We start from the raw sequence: 13658 nt of genomic DNA, 5'->3' as shown, positions 1-13658 counted from the left end.
ACTGGTTTTGTTATGTATCTCGGGCATAATCCAATCTCATGGCAGTCTAAGAATCAAGCTTCGGTCTCTAGAAGTTTAACTGAAGCTGAGTATAAATATCTAGCTCATTGTGTGCTGATATTACATGGATTCAGAATCTGTTAAGAGATTTACATCAGTTCTTACCTAAACCTCCTCTCATACACTGTGATAACCTGTCAGCACTTGCTCTATGTTCCAATCATGTCTTCCACACCAGGATTAAACATCTTGACACCGATTTTCACTTTGTTTGAGAAAAGTTCAGAAGAATGACATACTTGTTCAATATGTACCCACTGAGGAGCAAACAGCTGATATTCAAACCAAAGGATTGCATAGTCCAGTATTTTTCAAACATTGTTGCAATTTTCGGCTTGGATTCCCAACCAAGATTGAGGGGGGGTGATGAGTGAAGACACATGGCAGTATCTTAATGGTTGATGACATATCAATCTATACAGTTGGGAGTGGATGTAATTAGTTGAGGTTAGTTTGAATCTGGAGGTAGTTGTTAAATAGATAAGGATGAGTGGTTTAGTCATTAAGAAGTTGTTGTCATATAAAAAGCCTTGTAAACACTTCATTTTTTATTCAATACAATCAGATCTTTCTCTCTATATTTCTCAAACATCTCTCTTCTTTGCTTATCTTTTTTGCTTTGTCGAATCATTCTTCATTGCCATGGATTGCAAACAGCTGATATTCTAACCAAAGGATTACATAGTCCAGTATTTTTCAAACATTGTTGCAATCATCGGCTTGGATTCCCAGCCAAGATTGATGGGGGATGATGAGTGAAGACACATGGTAATATCTTAATGGTTGATGACATGTCAATCTATACGGTAGTTGTTAAATAGATAAAGAAGGGTAGTTTAGTCATTAAGAAGTTGTCGTCATATAAAAAGCCTTGTAAACACTTCATTTCTAATTCAATACAATCAAAACTGCTGAAGCATAGATTCTTGAAGAACAATCTTGATTGAAATACAATCAGAGTCTTGTAAACACTTCATTTCTCCAATGTATAGCCCTTAACATGGCTACGCCATTGTCTTTAGCAAGAAAGAGGGGTAAATTCAACGTCAAATATAACATCTTCCGATAGCAATGTTTAAAGTCAAAAACTACATTGCTGGTTTCTGCTGGTCGTGGGTCCCTATAGAAGTCGCTGGTCTTGGATCCCTATAGAAGCTAACCAAGCTACTATGAGGATGATGCGTGTGGACAATTGGATTCAATGCAATCCCCCTTAGTTTCTGGGCACGCTTTTCCTTTTTCGCTGTTTTTGCCATGAATGGCTCACGCGTCTGTAGCCTTTTATGTTTGCTTTGGATTCTTGCCTCCCTTGTTTCTCTGGACATATTTTTTAGTGCGTCGAAAGTATAGTTTGGTATATCAAATATATAATACAAGTGGTTGGAAACTTGAAAAAAAATCTCACCACTTATTATGACACTAAATTCACTAATTCAAGTTACATTCACACTACTACAAAATTAACTATAACTGGCGGTTCAAAAATCGACAAAAAATGTATATTACTGTCGGATTTTAAGCAAAATCCGACAGAAAATGAATGCAGTGACGGATATAATAAGCGACAGCATTGCCTGCGTCAGAAAATGAATTTTTCGACAGAAATACTGTCGGTTATATCCGATAGAAATACTGTCGGTTATAACCGACACGATATATATTTATTTATTAAAATTTCTGTCGGAAAAAACCGACAGAAAATAAATAAAATCCGACAAAGAATTTATTATAAAAATAAATAAAATCATTCTTGTCGGATAAAACCGACAGAAAATATATTAATAAGAAAAATATATATATTAATAAGAAAAATATATATATTAATAAGAAAAAATATATATTAATATTAATAGAAAACCGACAGAAATCCTGGTGCAGCTGCTGATGCTGCAGCAGGTTTTGAAGGTCTTGCTGTTGTTGAGGCTCCCGCTGCTTCTAATGGGAGTAATTCTAGAGCTGCTGCTGGGGGTGATTTTGCTAATGTTGGTTCGCTGAAGAATTCAATAATTGATGTAGCTGCTGCTGTTCGGGGTTACTTTGCTGCTGTTGGCTCATAGGACTATGCATCAATTACTGCAGCTGCTGCTGTTGGGCCCATGTCACATTCGGCTGCTACATTTGGCTAGCTTGGTTTTGTGGAGCTGATTTATTTGACTAGAGACCGGGTGCAGACAGCACTGGGGCTTGAAAGTTCAATAACTTGGATGGATTATCTGTACCAAGGTTATTTTGCAGGCCGGTTGGAGGGATCATGGATGGGAAAAATCCAGACTAAGAAGCTGAAAACTGATTATTTTGTTGCATGTTGATCCACTACATCAAACTCAAACCAGGGAAAACCGAGCTTGGGTTTTTCAAATCTAAAAGCGTGAGTGCATGTTTTACCTTTTTTCTTCAAGGATAGCTTATCCACCTTTTGTTGATCATCATCAATGCTTTCAACATTGGACCTAGCAACAAGGAAATGAAGAGATTATTGTGAAGCTATTTTCCAATGTTCCAGTCTTTGTGTCAGTGTTCTGAAATCTGCAATGTCAAGAAATTTTTTGAACCGTTTACCTCGATGTAGGAGAGAGAGATAGAGAGAGAGAGAGAGGGAGAGTGTTACCTTCTTCTTCGCCATATTCGCTAATGAACTTTGGTTGCAAGTGTTCAAACTGGAAGTAAATGAGGTGATGAGAGAAGAGAATGAGAATGAAATGATGAAAGGAGAAAATGGGGAATGGAGAAGCATCGGCGCAAAGAAGAGATTGAGGGGTTATAATGTGGAAATATTCATTACTGTCGGTTAAAACCGACAGAAACTTCTCATTAATGTCAGTTATAACCGACAGAAACAAATGGCGGCAAAAATCCCCCCAAAATTCCCTCTGAAAATTTTAAACTTTCCCCCAAATTTTGTTACGATTTTAAAAAATAAAATAATAATTGTTTGGTTTAATAAATAAATAAATAATATGTATTTAAATAGAATATGTTTTTAAAAATTAAATAAATAATTGTTTGGTTTAATATATAATTTTTACATTTTTGGTTTAATAGATAATAATTCATGCAAAATATGCGATAAAGAAACAAAAAGATAATTATACAATGAAAATGTCTTCACACAAACTAAATATTGTCTAATCAATACTTGAAAAACATAAATAAAAATTTATCACAAATTACTTTTCCCACTTCAAAATTTTGGCAAATTTATGCATTCTACGAAACTAGTTTTCAGGATCTAACCGTCAAACTTGTTTGTAGATACTACAAGATCGCATATGTAAAAAATCGTAAAAAACAAACATTCAGAGATTACGTAACGGAACAAAAGTTTTCGACGGTTACAAACAAAAAATCACAATTTAACGGTTATTTTAGCTCCGATTTTGATGATTTTTTACAGCTTCACTCCTCGACCCTATAAGAATGTAATGAATAAATTCAATCTTTAATTTAAAATATTTACACAAGTGGATACCACAAATCTTATTTTACACTTAATAGAAGTATAATATTAACTCTAAGTGTTTGTTTAATCTACCGTTTTGACGCAATATCCATTCTATGAAACTTTTTTCAACGATCCAACCGGCAAACTTATTTGTACACACTCCGAGATTACATACGTAAAAAATTGTAAAAAAACAAACATTCAGAGATTACATAACGGAACAAAAGTTTTCAACGGTTATAAACGATAAATCACAATTTAACGGTTATTTTAGCTCCGATTTTGATGATTTTTTATAGCTACACTCCTCAACCCTATAAGAATGTAATGAATAAATTTGATCTTTAATTTAAAATATTTACGTTAGTGGATACCACAAAATCTTATTTTATGCTTAATAGAAGTATAATATTAACTCTAAGTGTTTGTTTAATCTACCGTTTTGACGCAATATGCATTCTACAAAACTTTTTTCAACGATCTAACCGTCAAACTTATTTGTACACACTTCAAGATTGCAAACGTAAAAAATCGTAAAAAACAAACATTCAAATATTACGTAACGGAACAAAAGTTTTCAACGATTATAAACAAAAAATCACAATTTAACGGTTATTTTAGCTCCAATTTTGATGATTTTTTACAGCTACACTCCTCGACCCTATAAGAATGTAATGAATAAATTTGATCTTTAATTTAAAATATTTACGTTAGTGGATACCACAAAATCTTATTTTATACTTAATAGAAGCATAATATTAACTCTAAGTGTTTGTTTAATCTACTGTTTTGACGCAATATGCATTATACGAAACTTTTTTCAACAATCCAACCGTCAAACTTATTTGTACACAATCCAAGATTTTATACGTAAAAAATCGTAAAAAAATAAACATTCAGAGATTAGGTAACGGAACAAAAGTTTTCGACGGTTATAAAAGAAAAATCACAATTTAACGGTTATTTTAGCTATGATTTTGATGATTTTTTACAGCTACACTCCTTGACCCTATAAGAATGTAATGAATAAATTTGATCTTCAATTTAAAATATTTACACTAGTGGATACTACAAAATCTTATTTTATACTTAATAGAAGTATAATATTAACTAGTGTTTGTTTAATCTACAGTTTTGATGCAATATGCATTTTATGAAACTTTTTTCAACGATCCAACCGTCAAACTTATTTTTACACACTCTGAGATTGCATACGTAAAAAATTATAAAAAACAAACATTCAGAGATTAGGTAACTAAACAAAAAATTTCGATGGTTATAAACAAAAAATCACAATTTAACGGTTATTTTAGCTTCGATTTTGATGATTTTTTACAGCTACACTCCTCGACCCTATAAGAATGCATTGAACAAATTCGATCTTCAATTTAAAATATTTACACTAGTGGATAATTTTTTATACTTAATGGAAGTATAACATTAACTCTTTAAGTGTTTGTTAAATCTATCAATTTGATAGGTATGCATTCTACGAAACTAGTTTCAACGATTCAACCGTCAAATATGTTTGTATATACTCCGAGATAGCATGTGTAAAAAATCGCAAAAAAAAAAACATTCAGATATTAGGTAATGGGACCGTGAGTGAAAAAAAATATTTACACCATTTGTTTATTTATTTTTAATCAATGTAACATTTTAAAATAATAAAATAGTCAATTTCTATCGGTTATAACCAGCAGAATACTAAAATAATAACCGCCAGAATCTAAAATAATAAAATAGTCAATTTATGTCGGTTATAACCACCACAATTAACTTAGAAACCGCCCGAATATGTAAAAATATTATAAAAAAAAAAGAATTCAAAAATACTGAGGGTTATAATAATTTTATGGCGGTTAAATCCGCTAGGAAAAATCAGCCAGAAATTTATGTTGTATATATCCAACAAAAAGTAACTTTAATCCGACAGTAAATAAATTATATGTCGAAAATCTTTTATCCGTCAGAATAACTTAATAACCGTCAGGATCGTTCGACGCCTGAAGTTAATATTGTAGTAGTGTCACATTGAAAAAATAGTCAGGCTTTGCTCCTTTTTGCATGATATGATGTTTCTTCCAATAATATCTTTATATACTAAAACACAATCCGGGTGGTACTATGGATGACCCGTTCTTGGAGGGAGAAGGTGGGAGTTGATTGTGCCTTGTACTTTCTAGTCTTAGTACGAGATTGTTCACATTCATATTTTTGGATTGTTTCCTACTTTCCATAATGGTTTTATCTTTAGGGATGTGATATTCACATATTTCATTTTACTTCTCACACACCTTTTTAATTTTCGATCGTCGGATCGAACGAATTGAAGAATATCAATGAACAGAAATTATCAAAGGGTGTGTAAGAAATAAAATGGGATGTGTGGATAACACACCCCTTATCTTTACTCCTCAGATTGATGGGACAATTATCAACAAATATTAATAACTTCTTATTAAAAGAATTTTCACCCACGGTATAATAATGAAACATAATGAATTATAACAAGTGTTTATAAACCAAGGTAAATAAGAAGAGGATGAAAGAAAGAAAACGTTAATAAAATTGGTGATTGAGGTTTGCAATATTTATTTAGGTTGTCAGGTTAGCTTTTGAAGCAATGCGAACATTTTAACCTAGTTTTCATTCGAACACTAAAATTATATTATAATATTAAATTTCCGAACCCAACTTGCCAATTAAAATTGACTATGCACTTGAGGTTATGAGTTCGATTACTCACCTCAATATAAAATTTTCAAACGCAAACTTTATATGTGTATTCAATGTGATACATCATCAGTAATAAGTTACCAACTTCATTTGCTTAGGTCATGTACGTACGCATGTATAAAACATTAAAAATCGAAGTGAAGTTGGAAGCTTATCACCGATCATGTAAGAAAAATATCTTCTTGGGATCTCTTCCACCAAATCATGCCAAACAATTAATACGGGTCATTGAAATTTGATCCAACGGCTAAAACATTGAGACTTTTTAAAAGTTATAATAATTTTAGTCGTTAGATCAAATTTTAAGAACCCAGATTAATTGATTGGTGGACTTTGGAAGGATAGATCCGGAAATGATCTCTTTCCGATTTAGTAGAGCAGGTCAAGAAACTGTTAGGTCAAGTGAAAACAATTTAATAATATTCTACACAATCTCCCAAGAAAAAGGGAAAGAAGCACAAAAAAATAAATAAATGTTAAGAAGATTTTCTCAAGTGGAAGTGAACTCTCCATCATGTTCTTAAGTGAGACTGTTCATAAACTTTCTTTCATTTTATAATTTTACTTTAATTAAAGGAGCAGAATAAAGTAGTGTCCGGTATCATTCTTTGCAAATTATTAGAGACGGCAAAGAAAAGCAATTATTGAATTATTAAAGTTAAATGGGTCCTAAAATGATTTTGAATCATGTCAACGTACCATGAAATGAGTCAGGCACTTTCTAGCACAGGCTTTCTGTAACACGTTAAATATGTTTAGAGAAATATTAAGAAAACTGTTTTAAAAGTAAAATTTTCTATAACTATCTCTCATTTAGTGTTTTTTGCATAATTTTTATAATATTAATAAGAAAATTAATGTTAAACTGCAAAGTAACATAATCTATAAAAGATTATATTTAAGAGAGTTTCCCTTAGCATTTATCTATCTTCATTTCTCTATCTTTATTGACCAACTTAGAGAGGACCAAGGAGGTTTTTGAGAGCTCCATTTTTGTTTAGAGAGGACCAAGGAGGTTTTTGAGAGCTCCATTTTTGTTGGGTATATATGATATAGTAATATTGGATGATAAGATTTGATCAAGACCCCATGTGATGATTGATTGTCGTCCTACTCAATTTACCCGACCACAAAAAGAGCACTCTGCACACCCCAACCATTTATCCAGAGTTCAAATCTTTTGCATTTATTTTGTGTGTAGCATCTCTTACCGATTGACATATGTTAATAAATTTAACTCTTTTTTAACTTTATAGTCGTAAAATAATATGTGTCAATTAATCGCAGAGACCATATAAACAAAGTAAAACTTTCTATAACTATCTGTCATCTAGTGTTTTTTGCACAATTTTTATAATATTAACAAGAAAATTGCAAAGTAACATAATATATAAAAGATTCTAGGGGTGTGCTATCCACACACCCCATTTTACTTCTTGCACACCCCTTGATAATTTATGTCCGTTGATCTTCTTCAATTCATCCGATCCGACAGCAGAAAATTAAAAAAGGTGTGTGAGAAGTAAAATGGGATGTGTGGATATCACACCCCAAAATTCTATTTAAGAGAACTTCCCTCAGCATTTCTCTATCTTTATTGACCAACTTAGAGAGGACCAAGGAGGTTTTTGAGAGCTCCTTTTTTGTTGGGTATATATGATATAGTAATATTGGACGATCAGATTTGATCAAGACCCCATGTGATGATTGATTGTCGTCCTACTCAATTTACCTGACCACAAAAAGAGCACTCTGCACACCCCAATCATTTATCGAGAATTCAAATCTTTTGCACTTATTTTATGTGTAGCATCTGTTATTGATTGACACGTGTTAAAAATTTAACTCTTTTTTGACTTTATAGTCATAAACTAACATGTCTCAATTAATCGCAGAGACCCTATAAACAAAGTAGATACAAAAGATTTGATCTCTTCTATCAAATACTCAATTTGATAGGTCACAGATTCAGACCATATAACACCTGTTAAACCTGATGAAAGTTCTATTAAAGAGTAGTGAAAGGACCAATGGCTGCAAATTTTGAATTATTTTACATAATTTGATGGTTGTAAAGTCCTTACTACAACACTAATTACTCGTCTAAGTTTTCCCCTCAACATTATTTTATGATACGAATCAGACAATTTTTAAGAAATTATTTAAAGATCACGGTTGCAAAAAATCAAATCGAAAATTGTTTCATCAATTAATTTTTTTCGTAAAAGTTTTTATTGAATTTGGAGGAAGTATTGTGTTTAGATGACTAGCCTTGTTTACAAGGAAGTTTATATAAACACAATAAAAAATCTCCAAAAGATTTGGTAGTTTGGTAGTAATGAATAACACATGGTTCCATATCTTTTGAGCAAGTATATTAAGAGAAGCCTCCCATACGGACCCTAATGTACAAGGCTACAAAATAGACACAGAGAGAAGAGAGGGAGCTTCTGCTTGCTTGGTGTTTTGAATATATACATACATATTTTCTTATAAGCAGGGTTCTGGTAATTGATAGATCAATGTTGTCAACTGAACTGTCTTCTGTTTATCAAAGTTTCTGCGATGGAGCCGGCGTTCTCGGTAACCTTCCTCATTTCTGCACCATATAATCTCTTTCTTTACGCTTCTTCCATTATATGCTTTAGTTAGATGCAGATTTCTGCTTGTCCTGAAGTGCAGCTATGAATTCTTTTGAATGACTTTATACATATTGTTGTGGATCGATAACTTTGCCCTGATTGAATCTTAGTTTAAGGTGAAGAATTCATATGCTGTATGGTTTTGCTTAGTAATTTTGGAATCTGAATAGAAAATTCATAGATCTTGCAAAACAGAAATGTCTCAGATTGCAGGATATATTTATATGTTGTTTCAGATGCCTTATATGTAGACGTGTCAATGTATCGGATTTTGATCTGAATCCTATGCAGTTAAGAGAGTATCAACTTTTTATCTCAATTTCATCATCAGAATCAGATAACAAGTTGGCTTAACAAATCAATATGGATTACTGCAACCTGAAAAATTCTGCCAATTCACAAACAAGATGGTAGTTGTGCAAGAAACATTCTAACACCCATCTCTGTCAACTGCAGGGAATATCTTTGCCTTTGGGTTGTATCTGTCACCACTGTAAGTTGCTCAACAAAATTTTGCCAAAAATGGAGATTTATGAAATTTTTTGCTTTGCGCATGGAATTATATTCAAGATTTTGTACTTTCCCACTGATTGTTAATCTTTGATGTTCTAATTCCAGGTCAACATTCAATAGAATTATCAGAAACAGGTCAACAGAACAATTTTCTGGAATGCCTTACATATATGGACTTTTGAATTGCTTGATATGTTGCTGGTATGGAATGCCTATAGTGAAGAATGGCATTATACTGGTGGCTACAGTCAATTCAGTTGGGACTGTTTTCCAGTTAGTCTACTTGTGCATTTTCATTTCTTACGCCGAAAGAGCGCTTAAGGTAATGGCACCTGCATTTTTCTTATTAAAATACCTTTTAACTTTGCATTACTGACTATGTGTTGTTCTTTAAAATGTTTATTGCAGATGAAGATGTTGGCATTGTTAATCGCAGTTTTCGTTCTATTTGTGTCCATTGTCGTTGTCAGCTTAAGTCTTTTCGACTACAATGGGAGGCAATTATTTGTTGGATACTTGAGTATTGCTTCACTTATTTTCATGTATGGTTCGCCATTGATTGTCATAGTAAGTTTGTGCCGGATGATCCTTAGTCAGATTGCTATTAGACGGTTGAATTTGTCCTCACTCATGTGGTTTCATACATACCCTTTTTTCAGAATTTGGTGATCAAAACAAAAAGCGTTGAGTTCATGCCATTTAATCTTTCTTTTGCAACTTTCTTAGTGAGTTTCTCCTTCACTGCCTATGGAGTGTTCAAGATGGACCCTTTTCTATATGTAAGTACTATGTTTCCTTCAGTCCAAAATTTCAGCAGCTATATACTCTCAACCATCGTAGCACCTATTTGTCAGTCTCATTTATTGGTCTAAATTGCATCCTAAAACGTAGTTGAATCTCATTCACATCAAGCACCGATCAACCCCATCACACTTGCATTACATAACCATTACGTTTATTTTTTAATATTTTGGATGCAGATGCCAAATGGTATTGGAACAATGTTAGCCCTTGTACAGTTGGTTCTGTACTGCCGCTACAAAAATCCATCTGAAGAAGACGCGGTAGAAGAAGAAGAAGAACCATTGCTAGCTACACATCCGTGACCGAATTTCCTTTGGAGAAATGCTTGACCTTCAGTACAAAATTTACTTGGAGAAATTCATCAATTTCTTCAAACTATACGCCGTTGGATATAAATTGTTACATTGACAGAAGAGTATTCTCAAAGGATGCAAATCCTTTTAATTCTTGGTGTGTAATATGTTACTTAAATATTTACCAAAGTTACTGCCTTTTTTTTCTTTTCAAAGTGACATTTCCTTAGAGCCTAACTGGAAAATGAGGGTTTTCCTGCTGCTTAATAGACAATAGCAGGCATCATGTACAGAGATATATATATTTTTCAAATGGAGAAAGATTAGGTGAGATTAGCTCTTCAGCAATGGTTGTATGCGAGACACCTATCCTCCCTTGAAGGGGTGAAGACCATTACACCCAGGAAGCCCCCACCACGTCCCTCGTACACTAAATTTATTGATAAAAATGAAAGTAAACGAAAAACATGCAGGCGGTGGACTATGCCAAGATCCGCAAGTACAAAAATTGCCAACGAAATGTCACGAGCATGAGCAGAGGTTACGAAATTTAAAATTATAGACCACCAATAATAAGCATAATTATTTGCCCTAAATGAAGTTAAAGCATCTGCAACCTGGTTTCCTTCTCTATAAATATGTGTACACATATATCGCATTCGACCAAGTTGCCAAAATTAGGAAAGTAAATCTTGTGTAACACTGGTACGATAGGTAAGAGAATCTCCAACCGGTTCCGTAAATGAGCTCCCAAATAGAATTTAGGAATTTATTAAGTCAACTGTTTAAATAAATGCATAACGACTATTTTGAAGTTTTTTCGAGGAAACATGCACCAGTATGAATTTAGAATGGTCATGTGAACTCATCACTGATCATGGCGGATGGCTCGTAACGTTTTGTGGTTTGGCATATATTCGTTTGCATCTGCAACTGGCAAATGTTTTGACCGTCTTGTTTCAATGAATATATACATTTCCGCGTGCTTCTTCCATGCCATTCTTAATTCGGTTGATTCCAATTCCTAATCACTCAATAGTTGATGCACACAATGACCTGAAAAGTAGATGAATATATAAATACGCATTATAATATTTTAAGTAATCATGTTTTAAATTATAAGCAAGGCAACCCGATTCTTCACGAGAAAGGGAAGAAAAAAAAAAGCACATAAATAAACAAATCGAAGACAAGACATCAAATACAAAATATATTTTTTTCAATCATTTTCTTTTGTTATATATTTAAAAAGCACGTAATGTGAGAAGCGAACAAATATGAGGAAGAAAAGAAAAAAGAGTTTATAGAAAAATCTAAACGGCTTAGAATCCAAGACAAGTTTACAAATAATATTCTCTTAAAGTGTACTTAAGATACATTTAAAGCATCTCCAATAATATTTCTTATACTTATAAAATGAAGAAATACATGATCACTTTTTTGAACGACAATAACAACTATACTTTTAAGGAGAAATTAAGTTCACATCTTTCTTTTTGTTACTTCATTGATTAAAATCTTATTCATTTTTAATTTTTTATCAAGGTCCTTGGGTATTAATAACATCATTAATTATTTGAATAATAAAATATTTTATTTTTAAATATATTCCTTTAGTGTTAAAAATGTTACAATTAGTATATTTATATTTATGGCTAAATTTTTTATCATGTATCTTTAATTTTAGTTTGTACCTATTTTTAATTTGCAAATATTTTTTAATTTGTACCAATTTTCTTTTCATTTTTAATTTGTACCCATATATTAGTTTGTGCCCATATTTTTTAAAGTAATCAATGATAGAAAAATTACATATGGTATATTTATGTTTTATGCCTAAACTTTTGTATCATATATTTATATTTTTAGTTTGTACCCACTTTTAATTTGCAACATTTTTTTAAAAATTTGCAGTATTTTCTTTTTAGTTTTATTTTGTACCCATGTATTAATTTCTTTTAGGGCCTATATTTTTTTAAAAATTCATTTGTACTCATAATTTTTTAATCTTTTATATGTACCCTAATTTATTTGTAATGTACCCATTCTTCTTTATTAATGTACATATGTGAAATGTACCAATTTTTTTAACACTATGGATACATTCTTTTGCCATTTATTATTTCTTATTTTTACATAGTTTTTATCCATTTATTCAATCAAAATGTTTGAATTCTTTTATTGTAACCTTTTCTAATAGTATTATAATGAGGGATTTTAAATTTATAGGATTATAAATCTCATAAAATATCAAACAATTAATGTCAAAACTATAAAAATATAAATATTAATAGTAATATAATGAGGTGTACAAAGTCAAGGGACTTTGATCAAACTTTGAATACCATTAAGGTTTTAATCAAAGAATGTTAAGAATTAGGGACCGCATCCAAAATATCCCTACTTTTAATTATAGAGATTATGCTTCCTTGGATCTATATATATATATATATATATGTATATATATATGTATATATGTATGTATGTACAATGCCTTTATGGATTTATCAATGTTGATGAGCAAATAATCAAACCAACCACAATGAAAATACCAAAACACCAAGCAAAATCAAGCACAGACAAGAACACAAGTTTCATATGTAGTGGTTTGGTCAATGTCCTTTCTGTTTAGAGTATGAATCTCATATTGGGAAAAGAAATGACCTTGCATGTACTTATAAATAGTTATTTCTTATATTGTCAATTGGTTTATGATCATTGTAAATTAAAAATTCATCAAACATAAGAACGTGTTAAAAGTATGAATCTCATATCCTAACGGTCAATATCGCAACACCTTAAATGAGGGCCAATTTCACAATAAATTGCAAAGCATATTTCTTTAACATGAGGTTTTGGGACCATTGTTACTTGTAATTAGTAACAAAAGTACAGCTAGCTCACTCTTTTTCTCTCAAGTAAATTGAGGTACTAAGTAACATGAGGACGAAGAGGTCTTGACAGGTCCATTTTTGTTTTCATATACATATTTTTCATGTGTGAACACTTAATATGATTTGAGTTGTGTATAAAATTATCAAAATAAAGTTTGATCCAGACATCCATTGTATTGTTCGTTGTCCCAATCAAATTAACCCAAAAAAGCAAAATTGACAATAAAAAACCGGATGGTGTTATCCATACATTCATTTGTATTTTCCACAT

The 13658-nt window shown here is 31.8% G+C and overlaps 1 protein-coding gene across 1 annotated transcript; it reads left to right on the top strand.

Annotated features, from left to right (window-relative positions):
- The first annotated feature begins 8557 nt into the window (after positions 1-8557).
- Positions 8558-10708, top strand: LOC103434945 (bidirectional sugar transporter SWEET2a-like). Its single transcript, XM_008373324.4, has 6 exons — positions 8558-8824; positions 9340-9376; positions 9502-9718; positions 9805-9963; positions 10056-10175; positions 10377-10708. Exons 1-6 carry the CDS (start codon positions 8764-8766, stop codon positions 10500-10502), a joined length of 720 nt encoding a protein of 239 aa, XP_008371546.2. The 5' UTR covers positions 8558-8763; the 3' UTR covers positions 10503-10708.
- The last annotated feature ends 2950 nt before the right edge of the window (positions 10709-13658 follow it).

Source organism: Malus domestica, chromosome 05 (genome assembly GCF_042453785.1).
Source record: "Malus domestica chromosome 05, GDT2T_hap1".
Taxonomy (NCBI): Eukaryota; Viridiplantae; Streptophyta; class Magnoliopsida; order Rosales; family Rosaceae; genus Malus; species Malus domestica.
The sequence above is the reverse complement of the archived record's forward strand: the minus strand, read 5'-3'. Positions and strand labels throughout refer to the sequence as shown.